Source organism: Agelaius tricolor, unplaced genomic scaffold (assembly GCF_023055355.1).
Source record: "Agelaius tricolor isolate 1412-34295 unplaced genomic scaffold, bAgeTri1.0.p SCAF_2, whole genome shotgun sequence".
NCBI lineage: Eukaryota > Metazoa > Chordata > Aves > Passeriformes > Icteridae > Agelaius > Agelaius tricolor.
The window spans coordinates 56,142,696-56,162,611 of record NW_027269262.1 but is presented as its reverse complement, the minus strand read 5'-3'; the positions used below and the strand labels follow the sequence as shown (position 1 = coordinate 56,162,611).

At 40.4% G+C, this 19,916-nt stretch overlaps 1 protein-coding gene across 1 annotated transcript in view; it reads left to right on the top strand.

Annotated features, from left to right (window-relative positions):
* The first annotated feature begins 7,899 nt into the window (after nt 1–7,899).
* ATP6V1H (ATPase H+ transporting V1 subunit H) overlaps nt 7,900–19,916 on the top strand; it is a 46,831-nt gene continuing 34,814 nt past the window's right edge. Inside the window, exons 1-3 of the mRNA XM_071419453.1 lie at nt 7,900–8,026; nt 16,484–16,586; nt 17,998–18,087. Coding sequence (XP_071275554.1) covers nt 7,923–8,026; nt 16,484–16,586; nt 17,998–18,087 — 297 coding nt within the window. The 5' untranslated portion in view covers nt 7,900–7,922. The remainder of the gene's footprint in view (nt 8,027–16,483; nt 16,587–17,997; nt 18,088–19,916) is intronic.

Below are 19,916 nucleotides of genomic sequence, written 5' to 3'. Positions count from 1 at the left end.
TGCCAGATCCTTTGGGCCAGAATCTGATTAATTTAAAAGAAAAATTATCCAAGTGATCCATGATCTATCAAATGATCTATGACCTAGAAATCAGATAAGTCTATATAGGCTGCAGGAAGCAGGCATTACTTGTTTACAAGGATAATCACAAAATAATGTTTTCCCACCATGACACGCACAATAAAATGAAGGTAAAATAAGAGGAGAAAACAAAGGCAGATGAAGCAGTAAAAATCTAGTTCACAATGCACCAATCTTGCTGTAATTCCTCAGGACAAACATCTAATGAAGTATTCCACATCTTCTCATATTGAAAAATCACTTCTGTTTCCATGCAAGGAAATCTCTTCAACGAGGCCTCTTCAACCCTCCAAAATTAGACAGGAGAGAGAAAAATTAACTTGATAGTTTTGTGAATTAGGGAAGTGTGCTTGCTTTCCTAACCTTCTAAGCATGTTTTGCTTGGATAAACTTTCAAGGCATTTTCTTCTATACATGTTAAATATACATGTTGTGCAGACATGCAGGAGCCAGGTGACGTACAGCATGCTGAAAAGTTAAATGGCAGGTGTGCAAAACACTTCTGTAGTTTGGAGAATAAGTGATAGACAATGATACATTGTTCTTATTACAAGAAAGAAAGGAGAACAGAAAAACATTCTCACGATCCAGCTGTCTATAGTTTTAGTGTGAGGATGACTCATCTGCATTAATTTTCTAGTATTAAACTATTGAGCATTCTTATTCTTTGTGATCCAGGAAATTGATGACTTTTATTCCTGCATGCTGATGTGCTTTTCACTTTTCACTCTGTTTCACACATCAATAAAATCATCTAAACATAGCAACTTCAAGTGAAGCTGCATTGCCAGAAGTTAATGGACAAGCACTGATGTGACCAAAAATACCTAAATGAGAATTGTTTTGCACACCTGACTCCTAAAGCATAGATGCTTGCTAAAAAATAGGCACACAGCACTTTTACAGTCATTACCTTCAGCAAGATCCAGAGAATCAACCAGCATAAATAAGGCACCATGGGATGCTCCAAGCTGATGATGGCACAGGATGGGTTTGTGCTGGTTGCTGAGAATTGTCTTTTGCTGTCATAGTGATGACAGGCACACAAGACAGGCTCCTGTAAAAACTATACAATTCTTTCCTTTCTCAAAGCTTTCCCTTGCAATGCAGTGAAGTTCCTTCACACAGAGAGTGCCTCATGGGACTCACACTGATGAAAATTTTCAGATGTGCCCAAGTGTGTGGAGATGGGGGATAAGAGCGCATGTGAATCTTGGTAGCTTACCCACCACACTCTGACAAGGTGGTCCACAATTCCACTGTGCACTTGTCAAAGGAGTAACACTGTCACCAGCAAAGTTTCCACTACACTATTGTGGAATATATGTATAATTGTATATGACACTATTGTATATGTCCTTTCTTAAACACTGCTGAGTGTGCTGAACAGAACAGACTCCAACCAGATGCTTTTTGCACTCTGTTGAAGACCCTTCTGTACTAAGAAAGCTGCTAATTTCTTTCTACCTTCTGCTCTATGTGTCTCATTCAAGAGTTATGAATCAATGCCCAGATTTTCCCTCTTAACCCAGGCGAGTTGTTGGATGGAGAACCACCCCTTACACATCTTGTCTGTACACATGAAGAACCCTGCAGAGGTGTGAGACATGACTGTCCCTTACAGAGCTACAGGAAATTTGTGTTAACGCCTTTATTCCATTGCATGGCATAAAGAATATGAAAATTAAATATATATATATAATATATTAAATATATTCAGAAACAATATATTGTTTGCAATCTCTAACATGGCACATTGGGTTCACTACTTTGATTCCTCTGCTAGAAATTTATTACCTTTAGACATCTGTAGCCTGGCACAGATGTCATGCTTACATCCTTAAATACCCCCTGGAATCTATGTTAAAAAAAAGTAATCACTATTACAATTATTTTTCTCCTCTTTGCATTTCTGCTAATTCAGTAGATGAATACTTTCAACCAGTTTACCTCACTCCAAGGCTACAGAAAAGTTACAGGGAAATATTTTTTACTGTAGCCTCTTAACAGCCTGGGAAATGAATAGTAAAACCAGACTGAAGTTTATGATGAAGTCAACATGCCAAATCACACCTTTTAAAACTTTCCTACAGACAAATGACTGTGTTGCTGTAGTATCAAAATTTTGACTGCAAATAACAATCCATCTTATTTTTGCCAGACTCCAGGCTGAATGGATGGTGATAAACTCTTGCAGGTGGTGGAATTAAGCAAAAAATAATCTGCTATAAAGAAAAAAGGCCACTGATGACCTGATGCATATTCTGAAAAAGAGATCACATTGGGCACCAAACTGAAACCATGAATTATTATTTTCTGCCTAGAGTAAGGTACAGAAACAATATTAAAAGCAGGAACTAGAGGTGAGAGAACTACACAACCCTGTGCATATCTGTACTCAGGTTCAGACAGAATACTGTGGCACTCCTGGGTTAGGCCAGAAGTGTGCTAAAGGCCTGGAAAAAATATGCTGGATAAAGAAAGATACAGCATTTTGGATTATTTCCTTGAAATAGGTGATCCCTGGCAGAAGAAATGGCTTTGCATGTCTAAGCAAGAATCCAGGACATTACCCCACTAGACATAGGGGCACATGGTGAGAAGCAACTCTGTATCTTAAAACTGACAGCTGGAAATGCACATTAAGAGCTGCTGATCCAGTTTCTAAGGGTTTACTTAAACTATTGGACTGAGCTTGGAAGGGTGAAGATGAAAGAATACCATACTTGGCCTAGGTAAGAGAATGCGCAGTCATCAGTGTTTTCAGTGCTGGGACAGTTTGGGATCTGGGCAGGAGCATCATTGTGGACAACTGAGGGAATTTCATGGAAGCAAAGCTTGATGTGCTGACTGGTAGCTTGTAGGATCACTGTTCAGGCCTTTGAAGCCTTGTTGTGGTTTAACCCCAGCCACAAACAAGCACCATGCTGCTGCTCACTCACCTTCCCCCATGGAATGGAGAGAAATGGAAGAGTAAAAATGAGAAAACTCATGGTTTGAGGTAAAGACAGTTTAATAGGGAAAGTAAAAGCTGCTCATGCAAGCAAAGCAAAACAAGGAATTAATTCACCATTTCCCTTTGGCTCGGGTGTTCAGTCATCGCCAGGAAAGTCAGGCTCCATCATGCATAACAGGTACTTGGGAAGACAAACAGCATCACTCCAAATATCTCCCCTTATTTCACCTTCTTCCCCTCAGCTCTATATGGTGAGCATAATGCCATAGGGTGTGGGATATCCCCTTGGTCAGCTGGGGTCACCTGTCCTGGCTGTGTCTTGTCCAGATTCCTTGTGCACCCCCAGCCTTCTCACTGGTGGGGTGGAGGGAGGAGCAGAAGAAGCCTTGGTGCTGTGCAAGCCCTGCTCAGCAGCAGTGAAAACATCCCTGTTTTCAGCACAAATCAAATCATAGCCTCATGCTAGTCACTGTAAAGAAAACAAATTCAATCCCAGCCAAAACCCGCACATGCCCTCATTAAGCAAGTTGCATTTTAAAAGCTTCAAGCCTTGTTCTGTTTATCTTGCAAGACCTTTGGCTTCTGTTTCTTTATAAAATGGGTAGAGCCATATGTACCATCGAAAGGACTGTGGAAAAGGTGAGTATGTTTATTCCAGAGGCCTGATGCTAGGCACAGAAGGAGGGGCAAGTGAGACATGCCATAAACAGGCAGAGCAGAAGCAGGAAATACTGAATGCTACAGGATTGATGTTACAAACACTCTTTTAGAAGAGGAACTGGTTAAAGTAAGGCCAAATTCTAACTCTCAGCTATGAAGCAAAAATCAGATTCAAGTAAACTTTCAAAGTAACAGATTTTTCAAAATTGTGTGGACATATCTATGCTAGAGATCAGGAGCTGTGCCAGCATTTCTTATCACTGTGAGTAAGCAATGTGCAAGAGCACAAATTTGTTGGATTAAATCTCCAAGTCCCACATGTTTGGTAATCCACAGAATCACATTAATGGATGTATTTATTACAGACTTGATGACACAGAGTGTGCACAGGGCTTAGGGAGCTTTCTTCTGATGAAGCAGAAAGACATGCAAATGCTGTTACTTGGACTGTACCTGGGATTTACACTTGTGTTATGAAGAAACCAACAGGGGTTTTTTGGGGTATGAAGGAAGACCCATTTTAAAAGAAAAATTCTGTGGAAGAAGTATAAATCAGTGGCACAGGGATAACTGTCCCCCGACCAATTGGCACCTATTATGCCAGGCATAATCTAAAGAACAGTGTATCCTCTAAATGGAAAATATAGAGACCCTAGAAAAATTAGGTTAGCAGTAGACCAGCTCTACATTGGCTGTCTTGATCTGCTCACACAAAAAAGCCCTGATTATTTTTGTTTTCTCCTTGTATGTTAGCAGAATGACTGTTCAGGATCATTTCTGACCAGCAGTGGTATGACTGTGCACTTCAGCATAGTATGGCTGGAAAACCTCACACAGCAAATGAATGTACTGAGATTTTTTTTTCTCAGAAATGGTTTAAGCCCATAGCTTCTGAAACACTTGGGCCTTTACTTTCAAGTTTCCTTCCCAGCCAGACTCGCGCTGTCTCTGTGTGAAAAATGTGTATTTTATGATTGGCTTTTCACAAATATAAAAATGAATATTATATGTGTTTTGTTAGAAAGTTATGCTGTATTAATTTTCTTAAGTAGTGTGTTAAATACAGTTTTAGGTTATAATATAATGTTAAAATAGAAACTATGTATGTGGGATATTTTTTTTAAAGAAAGGAATGAGGCATTTGCACCAGATAGCAGCCACAGGACACCTAAATCTTTCAGAGAAAAAGAATTTATTGCTCCATTTTCAGAAGAAACGAACTCCTTCCTGCCCCGCCCAGCCCTGAAGACACCGTCAGGATTAAGAGGAAGAAGCTGACGTTGACCAGACAGAATCCTGTGTTTGAATGGAATTTATGCATCATGTATGAGATGTATGAATATGCAACAGGGTATTGTTTTAAGGATTAATCCTTTGTTAACGTGTGTCCTTTGTCAGGCTAATTTTGCCCAGAAAGAGGTACCCGGACTGTCCGTAACTCTTTGTTTTTATTGTCTTGTATTGTCCTAATCCCAATTGTTCAAATTTTTATTGCTCTAATTATATTCCTATTTTTATAACCATTTTATTACTATTAAACTTTTAAAATTCAAAAAACCAGTGATTGGCATTTTTCACACTCTGGAAAAGCGGAGCCATTTCTGCAAACAGCATAGGTGGGCACCTGTGGGCACACGCTTCATCCCAGGGATTAGATCCCCTGTATAAAACCATACATGTATACACATGTGGGTCAGGGTGAAATAGAGATTTTTGGAGTTCACTTGAATTAGCAATATCAATTAAGCATTTAAATTTAGCTTGTAGAACTATGTGTTGAATTTTAACCTTTTTACTTAAGAAACCTCTGCCATGGTACAAAGGGCTTAGGAAAATGCAAATTTCTGAAGCTTCTTGCATAGAGTATAATACCAGGGAAGACCAAGGGATGCAAAGAGCCCAGATGCAAGAGACAGATAAAGGGACTCCTCCGTCTCCAAGCTAATCAAGGCCGACAGACGTACTCAGATAAGCACCAAGAGACCAAAGCGCATGCGCAAAGGAGAAAAGTTCAAAAGTTCAGTCATGAGGAAGACCAGAATCTTCAGCCTCAGAGACCACCAGAGACCCCCGTGCAACCACCACAGCAAACAATGCATGCCCAGAAGGGCGTGGATCTGATTACCGTGCGAGGCGAGGACAGGCGGGGCCAGGGGTTGAATATGCATGGAAAAGTTGTAGTTTTTGTGTTTCTAATGTCTAAATGTATTGCATATGGAATACTTTTGTGAATAAAGGTGTGGGTCACACTGAGGCTCGGGGCACAAGCTATCTCGCTTGTGCCGGGCGCTGACATACATACCCACTTCATAACTATATCTGGTTGTGGAGTTTATTTATTCTGCGTATTGCTTCAAGGGCAATCCCAGACACAAACACGAGCTGGGCAGAGAAAGGATTGAGAGCAGATTCTCTGAGGAGAAGGACTTGGGGGTGCTGGTTTGCATGAAGTTTAACATGACCCGGCAATGTGCCCTCACAGCCCAGAATGCCAGCCCTGTCCTGGGCTGCATCCATGGCAGGGGCGTTGGATTCAGATGATCTAGAAGGTCCCTTCCAAACCAGCCCATCCTATGGCTCCATGACATGTATAGCTACGTACAAACCTACATGTATATTTTTATGTGCTTTAAATACGTGTATATAGCCACAACACTGACTGCGCGCAGCCGCGGGCGGGGCGGCATGTCCCTCGCAGGCCGCCGTCGCGCTCACGTGAGCGGCGTCACATGACGGCGGCAGCGGCGGGGCCGGCGGGTGCGCGCTCTGCCCGGGCTGCCCAGGGCCGCCCGCGGCCTCCTCTGCTCTTCTTCCTCCCTTCATTCCCTCCCCGCTTCCTTCCCTCCGGCCCCGCACGGCCTCTGCCGCCGGCACCCCCCCTGCGGTGAGTGGGAGCTGCCCCGGGCCCTGGCGCGGTGGGTGCCGGCGGTGTCGGGCCGTGCCGCCTCACGGGCTCTGGCGGGCCCGGGGGCTGCGGAGGGCTGCGGAGGGCTCCGCGGCTGCCGCCAGGGTCCGGGTTCTGCCGGGCCCCTCGGTGAGCCGTGCCGGGAACGGCAGGACCGTGCCTGCTCTGTCCCAGGCGCTGCTTCTGCTGCTAAACTGCAGCTCCGAAGCCGCTGGTACCGACCCTGCCCGCGGGCAGTGTTTGAGTGGCTCTGGGTGGGTCAGAGGGCCTGGAAACCTTCCGTGGTCACTGAAGGACAGAGCGGTGCCGCCTGTGTGCGTGTCTGCCCACTGAAGTGGTTTCAAAGGGAGGGCATTTGTTCTTTTCTGTTTGCCCAGGATAGTTCCTAATTTTTTTGGTTTCTTTTGTTAGAAATGTATTCTCATTCAGTCATAAAGGCAGGCTGTGCTTGCGAGGGTTAGGCCTGAATGTGCCAGTTTGCTCTTGCTTGTTCTGTAAGGGAGGCCAGAACAGTCCAGAAACCGCCTGTGTGGAGAGGCTGGGTACAGTTCAGGCTGTAAGGAATTCCAGCTCCAGCTGGATCTGGAGTCTCTGCCAACACACTTCTTGTTTTGGCATCAAAGTCAGGTGGAGATTTAAACCATAAAGGAAGGGGGAAGAAGTGGTGAAGGTCACTATCTGTGGTAATGTACTATATCCTGATAAAGAGCTTCTGTTCACATTTATTTTTCAGTTTGCTTTCTGTACACTATTGATCTTGATTTTCTTGTTAAGTCTGTGTAGCATGGTTTTAATTTATATACTTGTGGGTTTTTTTCCTCCCTGAACTTGTAGTTTGCACGTTTCTAATGTCTAAATGCTTTTAGACCTGAAGTAAATCAGTCCTAAGCTGTGGGGGTGGGGAGGATATCCAATGAATTTTAACCCTGGAAAGAAGATTTGGAAAAAAGACAGGCTCTCTTATCTGTAGAGCTACTTGGATGATGCAGAAGAGCCACCTTAATTCAAGTAACTTAATTTCATTGTTCAAGGATTCACAAGACTGGGAGTTATTTAGTAATGGTCTGTGTCTTTTATTTTAGTGAACTTATGATTGAGTGTGTAGGTTTGGCTTATTTTTGTTTCCAATAAGCCATGTTTTAAGTACTTTATAAAACTTGGATTTTTTCAGAAGCTAACTAGTACAGTGTTAAGGAATGGGGCACCTGGAAACAGATTTTTCTTTTCATTTCTTTAAAATACTGGACAAATACTCTGCTGTTTAATGAGAGGTCTCAAATCTGGTTTGCATTTCTAGGTACATTTTAATCATCAGTCAAGATGGATATCCGAGGTGCTGTAGATGCTGCTGTCCCAACAAACATCATTGCTGCCAAAGCTGCTGAAGTTCGGGCAAACAAAGTAAACTGGCAGTCATATCTCCAGTAAGTAAAACATTTCCACATTCTTTTCCCCTTTTAAGTGTTAGACTTTTTGAGATTTTATGGTCCAGTGGAGCATTATGTTGCAGTGAAGAATGTTCTGTCTGCATGGAAGTAGTTGGAAAAAGTCTACATTAAATGGAAGTGGCTGTGGAAAATTTTCTTATGACTTATTACCAAAAGGGGAACTCTACTTGTATCAGCTGAATGTTGTAATAGCAAATGGTATAGGTTTGCACAAATGTTTGGTAAATCGGTTTCTTTTCCTGATAATTCAAACACCAGTCTCAATTTCAGCCTTATTGGGTGACTGAATTAAGAAGTGTTTACAGTAATAATTGTCTTAAGTGTAACTATGATATGTCTATTGCTCAAGTGCTTTTTGTGGGAATACAAATTGTACTAGCAAAACTGGAGTGGTAGTCCAGGAAAATAAGCTGTACCTTAAGTAAAGGAACATTAATTCTGGAGGACAACTTAAGCAAATGAATGGGGGAGTAGGCTGAAACAAATGCTTCAGTCTGGGGAGAGCTGTGCTGCTGTTCCAGGCAAGCTCAGAGTGTCCTTTTGCATGGATGTGATGGCACCAGGAGAAGCAAGAAGAGTATTTTCCTGAGAGGACGTAGAGACAAGCTGAAGAAAAGTTTTATGGGTGAAGTAGGAAATAGGGAGAAGAAACAGACTTTCACTAGTCCTCTGTACTCTGAAGTGAAATTAAACATTCTTGCAGCCTGTTCCTTGTGACAGGAGAATGAGAAATATTGACAAAGTGTAAATTACTGTTTATAATAGCAAATTACTTTATAATTAATTGCTTTGTAACTAAAGTGGAAGAAATCTTCATAATTGTAGAGCTGCATACCATACTGATGATGCTGATTATCAACATTATACCACTTTAAAAATAGGGGTTTTTTTCAGATTGCTGTGGTACATATAAGCATGTCATATTTGCAATAACCTTGCAAAACTGTACTCATGTAAGCTGAGAAATGCTAACCCAGTGGAATCTTAGTAATGACTACCTGCTTTGCCCTGTCCTGTGTATTTCAGACTTGCTAATTCCATTCATTTAATTGTATTATTCTTTTCTATGTGATTGTATATCTGCATGATAAATCTGCATGATAAATCTGAACTGATCTTCTGAGAACTTTTTTTTTTGCTAGGCTATTCTTAAGATGGATCAGTTCCTGGTTGAGTTTGGTACTCTGTGGCTTTGCAGGCAAAAGAGAAAGGTTGGGGTGGTAACCTGGCAGTGGCAGCTCCCAAGCACTTCTCAAACAATTTAAGTGGCTTTTGCTGTTACTGTGTGCCCTTTTGTCTGTCTGATAGGAAGTGTGTCCCAAGGACATCTGGACAGCTGTTCCTGTGCTGTCCTAGTGGCAGTGAACAGCTGGTTTGCAGTTGCTTAGGATGAAAGTGGGAGTACAGTTGTTCACTGTTCATGGAAATGAATGAGATTCTTTCACTGCTTCTCTGGTGTTTCTATAGGGCTGGTGAGAAAAATTGGTTACTTTTGTGGGTATAGGAGATGGTTCTATTTGACAAGGAGTTGACTTTGTGTAGTATTATTTGTTTGGCTATGTGATCTGCTGTTAGTAATTTTAATTTATTCTTGGAATTCTCTTTCTCTGGTGCAGTGTGTGAAACGGGCAGTTTAGTTTGTTAATCTGGCAGCAAATTTTTATATAACTTCTTTTGACCAGAGGGCAGGGTTCCTTTTTGGATTTTACCTGTAGAATTTGACTTGGTTTTGTTCTGGAATCTGTGAAGGAAGAATAAACTAGTTATTTCCTCTCTTGGAATTAGCTAGGTTTTGGAGGCTATTGTAGTGCATCTGACTATGGTTTGTGATCCTATGAGAGGATGAGTGAGACTTTTTGATGCTTGGTGTCCTTTGTCTGTCAATAACAGTGTGTCCTCTTTATTATTGCTCTGAAATAAATGTAATTTTTGTGTCTTGTATCTACTGAGAAACAAAGCCTGGCTGGCTGAATAAGTTGGCTTCAAGGATTGACTTAAATGGTGCCAGAGGGATTGTGGAGCTTCTTGAAGATAACTTCTTCTTTGGCTGAGGAGTTTCCTTATAATGAGTTATTGAAAAACATCTGCAGAACTTTTGGTGCTTCCAAAGGAAATAAACTCATACCTTGATTTGGACATGTCCTGTTTTACAATGGACAGGTTTGGATGTGATGGTGTCTTTGAGGCTGAGCCTTAAGGGATTTCTTGGAAAGTCAGTCAGTGCAGTTATATTGATTCGTTTCTGGAATGAAGTACATTATGAAATGAGTAGAAAGTACTTTCTTTGATGCAGCTGTTAGAGGCAGGTCAGAGTGGTTTGTTTTGGTCTGGTTCATGGAGAAGGAAAATGGGGTGCTTGAGAACTGACAGTTCTCTTTCTTTTGGGCTCCTTGTTCTGATTGTCTGTGCATTTACTGTGGTAAACTTGCATATAAATGAATATGAGGGAATTACTTCAACTCATCAGATGTTTTTAAATTAAAGGAAATATTTTTGTTTTCCCTAAGTTAACACATCAACTCAGGTGTGACATGATTTTTGCTTCTTAAACATGATCTATGCTTCTTAAACTAGAGGCAGTAGTTATGTAGTTGTAGAAACTGTAGTTAGTACTTAGATAGTTGAAGTCAAAGAATTTCACAAGAAATTCTGATGAAGTGTTTTTTTCTCCTCTGCCTGTGGCAGTTGTATGTGTATAAAGGTGCTTTGAAGATTGCATCACTTGCAACAGCATTGGGCTAGGGTCACACAGAAGGGCATTCTGAAGTTCTTTTTTCCTCTCTCTGTTCTTCAGTGCAAAAGTAAAATGGCTTACTTGTGGCTGGTCAGACTTCAGGAGCCTGACTTTTCTTGTAGAGTCAGTTCAAGCTAAAGATTAACTCACACAGTGTTTATTCCATCTCTGAAGGTTGTAACAGTAAACTAAATATCAAACTACACTAACACACAACTGCTGACTTCTGATGTTTTTTCTGTATACTGTTAGATATGATAATTTTCTGTATTGCCAGCTTGCTTGTGTGTTCACTGCTCCTTACAAAATGAGGCTGTGGAAAAAGAAAATTTATTTTCTGGTGCTAAAATGTATCCTTTCTTTATGTTGGATTCCAGCTGGGGTCTGTGTCTGAGGGAGAAGAAAGTAACAAAACTTGTGGCAGTGGAAGGTGATGTGTAGGTCTGCCTGTGGAAGCTTTAGTTCAGTGGGGACTTTGCTGCCTTTGGATCTTGAGGCTGGTTGCAGTTCAGAGGTGTGGATGCCCTCCTCGAGTTAAAAAGACATTTGCTGTTTTGCTCTGTGTGGTTGCTTTCAGCATTTGCCTCAGGGTGTCAGAATGCCAGGGGAGGGTGTGTTGGCTTGCTTGAAGCAGGTTTGGGTTTGCTTTCTTAGGGTAGTAAATGAGTTCTGTGGAAAATTGAACATGTTTCAGAGTTCAACTTTCATCTTACTGCACTGTAGGTTTTCTAGATACACTGCATTTGACAATACTTTATATTTAATCAGATGAGATACTTGATGGCTAATTTGTACATGGTTTCCTGTGTGTTTTCAAATACTTCACGTGCATGTTTGTGAATTCTGATGCTAAAATATCTGTTCTATTTTCCTGGGGGTGGAAGAACCTTCTAAAGCAGGTTGAATATGTCAGATTTTAAAAGTCAGTCTTGTCTTAGAGGAAATATAGAAGTTTCCTAATTTGTAGTATATGGAGGATTTTCTTCTGTTTTATTTTGTGGTTTGCTTTTTTTTTTCCCCTCAAATCTGGTTGAGTCTTGTAGAGTACTACTCTTGTAGAGTAGTCTGTTTTACTATTTTAATTTTTTAGTGCTAAAACTGTTGAGCAATTGGATACATTTAGTGTCTCTAGTCTCTAGGTACATGCAAAGTACTGTAGATACCTGGATAAAAGAAATTATGCCTTGGTATGGTAAGCTCATATGAGCTTCATATTTGCTGCATATGTAGTCAATTTTTTTAATATAAAAAACCCAAAAGAAAGTAAAAAACAAACAAAAATACCATAACCTTCAGGGTGTCTTTTGCTAAATCATCCAAGCAAAAAAAAAAAAAAAAAAAAAAGAAAAAGGAACAAGAGTTGATGGAGGAAATGCACAATGAAGAAGGAATCACAAGATTCTGAGTCATATTGAGTGACCAGGTGGATTTAAAAATGGTGGTTTTGCAAATACATGCTTTCTGAATCCTTGAGTTTCAGTTTTGTCTCCTCTAGCAAGTGCTCTCAAAGGCAGCTCTTGGTATCCCAGGAACAGAGCCTTGAAAGGTGCTTACAGAGCTCCTGTCCTAAACCTGATATTCTCAGATAGGAGGAAAAAAAAAGGGGAAATTGACATGTTGAGATAAAAAGACTTTAATGGAACTGAAAAAGAAGAGGAAAAAAAAAAGAAAAAAATAATAAAGGGTTCATACCAGATCTGCAACACAGAACTGTACCAGCTACTGGGAAGGATATTAACTATTCCAGCTGAAACCAGGACACAGCTGAAACTCAAAGTGACTTCCATCTTGGCAAAAGACTATAGACACATCCTGGAAAATAACAAGTTAAATGGCTGCTAGGAAGAGGGATGGAGGGAGGCTTTGGTTGCTTGTTTGTTAAAAGGTGCTGTGAAATTTCTGTTGCTTTGAAGAGGGGGTGAGGAAAATGTGTAATAGCATCATGGGACTCAGTATCAGCTGTCTGAGTCTGAAGCTGTTCTGCACTTTCTCATGATTTATGGTTGGTTTTTCTTAAACACCCCCCTGCCCCCCACCACACTGTTTAAGGTTTACTGTCTAATCAGTCATTTCAGTTTTTAAATGAGATGAATGGGAAGAGATGCATTTGAAATTACTAAAGCTATTAATCAGATGTATGAGTTCGTTGATAAAATATTAACAGCTTGTTTAAAAAGCTGTCAGATCCCTTGTAATGTTTGTATGGGTTGGAAGATGTATTTTTGAATGGTGCTAACAAAGTGATAAAGAATAAACTTTAATGTCTTTTTTTTCCTTTAACAGCAATATCAATCCCCACATCTTTTTTCTTTTTTTTCCTGTAGCCTAATGTAGGATAAAAGCAAAAGCTTGAAAGCTTTTTTCCTTTGCAGCTGGCAGACCTCTTCTAATAGTTTGACTGTAAAGAAGTATCTCTCTTCATGGGCTGAGCTTTCTCCAACATTAAAGCTGAAAATTAAGGGTTCGTCTTAGGTCATCTTTGAAGTGTTTTGTAAATGGCAATATTCTTATAAACAAGCAGCTTATCTGGTTACTTTTGTATCAGTATGATCCATGACTCCCTGCCTCGGTCAGCATTATTTGGAACAAAAGAGGCTTCTAGTTATGGGTCTTTAAATTCAGTATTTGTGGCAGATGAATTGTCCACCTCTTTCCATAACTATTTAAATCCACCCTTAATAGGCAAGAAAGAACATAGGTCAGTCTAAAAGGCATGGTAGCAGCATGGTCATCGTTGGCCAATCACATATGATTCATCTATAATTATTCAAGTTTTTGCAGAAGTTGGGTGAGGGCTACCCTACCACTGTCTTTAGGAATCTTCCTTCTAGTAAATCTTGGTTGTCTTTCCTCAGTGCATATGAGGATATCTGTAACAAAGCAGCTGGAACATAGAGTAGCACACATGGCACTGGACTACTTATGTTCTTTGCTGGACAGTAAATAAATAAAAGATGGCTCTGTGATGAGGCCATACTCAAGACAGACTCATTTAAGTAAGAGGAAAGAAAAAAACTCATTGTAGATCTTACTTTTCTATTTCAAAAATCCAGGTGAGCCACTTGGGTAAAAAAAAAAAGTGAACACTTCCTGCAAAGTTTGCAATGTAATCTCTGGTCATGGAACATCTGAAAACTGACCTTGAATATGGAAAAGATGGGTGAAGAGTCCATGCTACGTAGCTTTGCCAAGTGGAAGAGGCGTTTCATTCAGTGGAAATATTAAAAGGAGATGAGTCTTGGAAATAACTGAAGCAGGAGTGTCTAATGCTTTCATCCCCTGTGACTGTGCATGATTTTCTTCTTTCCTGAAGCCCTCTTGGTATTGCCTAGTAAAGGTAGTCACCTATTAAAATCTTGGATATTTTTAGGACTACTTGATTTAAAATTACTTTTCTTACCTGAAGAGTACCTGATTGTGCTGTTTTGACAAGTTTTTTTATTTCTTGTGATGTGAAGTTTTGTATTGTAAAAAACCCCAGTAGTGTTCTGCAAGTCTGTCTGACTCTTCAGCTGAGTCTACAGCTTTCTGAAATAGCACTGATGATGGCAGTAACCACTTGAATATTAAGTTGAAGAGAAGATAAGTAAAGTAGACATCTGTTATCTTAGAGGTGTCCACAACAGTTCACTATATCAAGCCCCCTTGCTATGTGTTTAGATGAACTTGCATGCATATCAGTTTTTAAACTCAAGATGGGAATAGTGAAAGCTAAAAATAAATTAGGAACCATGATCTCTGTTCTCCTTACAGTTTTCTTCAGTGCTTACAGCAAACTTAAAGTGACAATTAATTTTGTTTTTCAGCACTTATTTCTTGGTTTGATTAGTCTGTTACTCATATTATGTATTATCATTTTGGCATAACGTGCTAGCTGTGTGTAATTCAGTTCTTATAACTGACATTGCATTCAGCCCCTGGAAGTTTAAAAATTATTTGGAGAGTGCTGTTCAGAGGCGATGCATAGGGAAGACTTTTGAGAGATTATTCCACCATAAGTTTTAAATTTTTTTACATGAGACCCTTTGCAGGAAGGAGCCTGTTACATTGTTGTGGGATATAGCATTGGTAAAGTGATATGGTTGATACTGTATCTCCTCTACTCTGCCCTCACAAGACCCTGCCTGAAATGCTGCATCCAGCTCTGGGGTCCTCAGCACAGGTAAGACTTGGACCTGTTGGAGCAGGGCCACCAAGATGGTCAGAGGGCTGGAGCACATCTCCTGCAGAAACAGGCTGAGAGTTGGAGTAGTTTCCCCTGGAGAAGAGAAGGCTTTGGGGAGACCTTCCAGTACCTCAACAATGCTTATGAAAAGGAGGGAGAGGCTTTTTGTACAGGCATACAGTGGGCAAACAATGGGCAGTGGTTTTAAACTGAAACAGGGAAGGTTTAGATTAGATGTTAAGAAGGAATTCTTAACTGTAAGGTTGGTGAGGCAGTGGAACAGGTTGCCCAGAGAGTTGTGGCTGCTTTATCCTTGGAAGTGTTCAAGGCCAGGCTGGACTGGGCTCTTCAAGGTTGCTTCCAAACCAAACCATTTTATGATTCTGAGGTAGCTCAAGATGAAGGAAACAAAGTTTGTATGGTGGGTTGACATTGACAGGTTACTAGGTGTCCATCAGGACAGGACACACTCCATCAAAAGAACAGGGGGAAAAAACATAGCAAAAAGCTCGGGTTGAGGTGTGAGGACAGGGAGATCACTGACCACTTACTGTCGTGGGCAAAACAGGCTCTACTTGGTGAAATTAAATTCATTTATTGCTGATTAAATGAAGTAGGTTAATGAAAAAGAGGAAAAAATCTAAGAACCACCTCCTACCCTCTCCCTTCTTCTCAGGCTCAACTTGGCTTCAGCTTCTCTGCCTCCTTGATTTGAGTAGTGTAGGGGAGTGGGGTATGGAGGCTGTGGCCATTTTATAACACTCAATTCCTGCTGCTCCTTCCTTCTTACACTCTTCCCCTGCTGCATCCTGAGGTGTCCTGTCATGGGTTATGGTCATTCACAAACTCATCCAGCATGGATCCTTTCTGCAGATTCCAGTCTTCCAGGCATGTACTGCTTCAGGCCCTTGAGGTCACAGGTCCTGCAAGAAAACCTGCATGAACTGCAGTTTCCTGTAAGGCACATCTGCCTGCTCCGGCATGGGTGTCCTCCATGGACTGCAGGTGGATCTCTGTTCCCCCTAGGACCTCCATGGGCTGCAGGTGGATCTCTGTTCCCCCTAGGACCTCCATGGGCTGCAGGTGGATCTCTGCTCCCCTAGGACCTCCATGGGCTGCAAGGGCACAGCTGCTTCACCATGGTCTTCACCACAGGCTGCAGGGGAATCTGTGCTCTGGCATGTGCATCACCTCCTCTCCCTCCTTTGTGCACTGATCTGGCAGTCAGCAGAGTTGTTTCTTTCACATGTCCTCAGTCCTGTCTCAGCTGCTGTTGCACAGCAGTTTTTACTCCTTAAATATGTTATCACAGAGGTGCTACTGTCATTACTGAGTGGCTCAGGTTGGGTCAGTGGTGGGTCTGTCCTGGAGCTGGCTGGAACTGGCTCTGTCTGACACAGGGTCCACTTCTGGTGTCTTCTCATAGGAGCCATCCAAGCAGTCCCCTACTAACACAGCCTTGCCATGTGAACCCAGTACAGTTATTTTCAACTTACTGTTCGTGTTACTTACAGTTTAATGTTTTGTTTTTCAGAGGTCAGATGATTTCAGGTGAAGACTGTGAATTTATTCAGCGATTTGAACAGAAAAGAAATCCAGAAGAAAAACAGGAGTTGTTGCAATCAGAAGGCAATCAAGTAACTTTCTTTTAATGAAGTCTCTTTTGGGGAGGAAGGAAATATTCAAATCTACTCTTATTTTATTGTTAACTGTATGCATACAGTTAAGATGTTCCAGAATAAATATAAAGCTTGCTATTGTGATTCTTTAATTTTTCCTTAGATATGGGTTGGATGTTATTTCGTTATTTTTAAAACCTACTAAATAATTGTTAAATATCATCTGCCTTTGACTCTGTTGTGGGACTAACTAGCTCAAGTCTTCCCTCATCCTGGTTTACTTAATCATGCACACTTGTACTTGAGTCACTTCTTTTTTTGAGATTTTTTTCTTTATAGTTTATTGATGACAGCTGCTACCAGTAAGATTGCTGCTTAGTTAGTTAAGCAATTATAATTAGTTAGAGCATGAAGTCCATTGACTGCTAAGGTGGATTCACTTGGATATGGGTGTCTCATGTCATTTTAGGCATCGTAAGATATGAGACCTTTGCATTGGACAGAGCTGATTCAGGACTGAATTGGCCCTTTGCCCATATGGAGACCAGGCAGGATGCCCAAAGACAATTAATTAATATTTGAATCCGTAGTATCTCAGCCTGAGGTTCTAGACAGAGTGTCAGACATGAAGAGGATTGGGAGAGGCAGAGAGGAAGGTGAAGTGTAGATGCTTTCAAAACACAAGCATTTATGGCCATTTTTTCTACTTTAATTTTAGGCCGTTTGTTTTGGTTTTGTATTTCTCTTCTCTCCAAATTGTGGTGTGTTACTGTTATCTAGTGGATCATAGTTTGCATAGTAACAAAAACAAGTGGTGTACTTTATATGTTACTATATAATTACAATGTAGCAGTTTATTCAATTTTCTTTGTGGTTTAGCTGAATTTGGTGAAGGGGAGGAGGAAGTGTAAAAAGTACTGTTGTAACTATTTCAGCCTATTGTTGAAATTGTAACATTTTTCAAAGATGAACAAAGATTTTTCTACATACTTACTTTTCTTACTATATAGTAAGTGAATAGGGGAGTTACGTGTTTTCCTCCCTCCATTCAAACTGCTGAAACTTTTTTTGTGCTCTTACTTGCTGTTCTGTCAGTTTACTTGATCTCACTACCATTAAAAGAAGGTGCTGGGAGAGGCTTTTCTAATCTGACTTGCAACCAAGTATGTTGGTGACTTTCACTAGCAAGTACTTATTTAATTTGAAAGCCATAAAACAATTTGTAAAGGGTAGCAACCAATGTGACAGGGAATTTTCTTTGTGAGATAATGTCAAATGTATTCATCTCTTACTGCAATTGAATAAGATGTTGGGATGCTCAATGCTTATGTAAGACTTAACTGTGAATTAATAAGATCCTGTTTTATATTATCAAAAGGAACAAAGACAATTGCTAATATTAATTTTAATGTCTCTTTTATTTTTCTAGTGTGCTAAAACATTTATAAACTTGATGACTCATATCTCCAAGGAACAGACTGTTCAGTACATTCTGACTATGGTTGATGATATGCTGCAAGTAGGTCAATAATCTGTATTATTTTTAAGTCTTTAAATGCATGCTTGAATGTTTCCTTAGTGTAATTAATGTATTTTCAGGTGTTTGTCATACTGTGTTAAAAATACTCTGCTAAATTTTCAGATCCTCTCTTCAGAGATAAAATGTTAGACCTAAAGTTATAAGGCTAACTTAGCTTGTAATATGTTCAAATTCGGGAAATAAAACAAACTTTTATGCTTGTCAGTTGGTTCCCAACTATGTTTAATTCAAAACTTGGTTGTTAAGGCTAGTGTTGCATAGTGGTTTCATTTCATGTGGTCTTAATTTGCAGAATTTTTTCTAAATGCTTTTTATATTTGATATATCAGCTTATGTTTTGTTAGAATTGTCAGTGTTAGATTAATGGTAGATTTGGTGATCTTAAGGGTCTTTCCCAACCTAAACAATGCTAAAGTTCTGTGGCTTGTGACCTCAGCCCTTTCCTGTGGTATAGGGAGGATATGAAGTTGTTAAAGCTTTTCCTTTGAAGGTGTTAATTTGGCTACCAGCAACAAGGTGTAGTTTCTGCAGCATAAGATTTCCAACATAATTTAGGTTGTTTGGGACGTGTTCTGAAATTCTGGATGGTTTACTTGTAAATGAGGAACTTTTAATTCAGTGTAACATACAGCTCTTTGTAGCTGTGGACAACAGTGCCTTATACGAGCAGGCTATTAAACTTGGTCTGAGACTGTTGAGCTGATTGGGATAACTCAAGAAAAGGCTTTATCCAATCAGATAATCCTGCTTTTATGTTTCCTTGCTCTGAAGTTGGATAAGAGAAGGCATTTGGAGTGATGTAACAAGATAAATTGAGTTATGTGAGGTTTTTTTCCTAGTATTCACATATACCATCTGTGTTTGATAGTTTCTCTTCTCCTGTTTTATGATATATTTGATCCCAGGTTTCAGTGACATGTGTTTAGTGCTGTTGGTTTAGAGTATTATTGCCCTAGGAGGTGAACCACATGAGTTCTAGTTCCTGCTGTGACTATTCAGTGTTACAACAGGCAAAGTTGAAAAGTGTGAACCTCTCCACAGTTTGTGTAACACGGGGACCATGATGTTCTTTCATGTGCCTGTCTGCACAATAGAGCCCTAAGTGAGTGCCCTGACATCTGGGCTAATAGGATAAGAGCTAGTGGTGGTGGCAGCAATTTACTTATCTGTAGCTTGGTCACTTTTTCTCATGAAGTTTTACATTTTTTCAAGTGTGACACAAACGTTGAGAAGAAGAGAAGACCTCTGCGTCTCAGAGAGAAGCACAGAGATACTGTGTCCTCAGTATCATTCTTTGATTAGGACACTGGGTTGGGAATACCTTGTTTTGGTTTACCTATTGGATGACAAACTTTGGCTCAGTGTGTGAGAACTCTGCTTATTATGGCTACTTTTGTGAGGAATGGGTCTTGCTTTCTGTGCATCAGTGGCCAGAGAAGTCATCATTTCACTTGCCCTTTTCCAGAACTTGTGAGTGTTCGTAGGTCTTGTTTTGCTAATGTGCTTTGGCATTAACAGATGGCCTGCAGCTACAGTAGATGATAGCTGATGCTATCTCCTCTGCTGTGGAATTAATGCCCCACAGGTAATGCTTTCACTGGCCCACTTTTGAACAGATGAAATAGTTCTAGGTAGTCACAGAAAGCAGTTTTGAGTAATCTCTCTTTTGCTGTATTGTTTCTGTCATAGGTGGTTAGATGTATGTGTTTTCTTGACTTTATGATATGGCTGCATTTTGGGCCTTACCCTGTCCCAGAAGCAGCATGGATGGAATTCTTAATGTTAAATGTAATGGCTTTAAATTATTT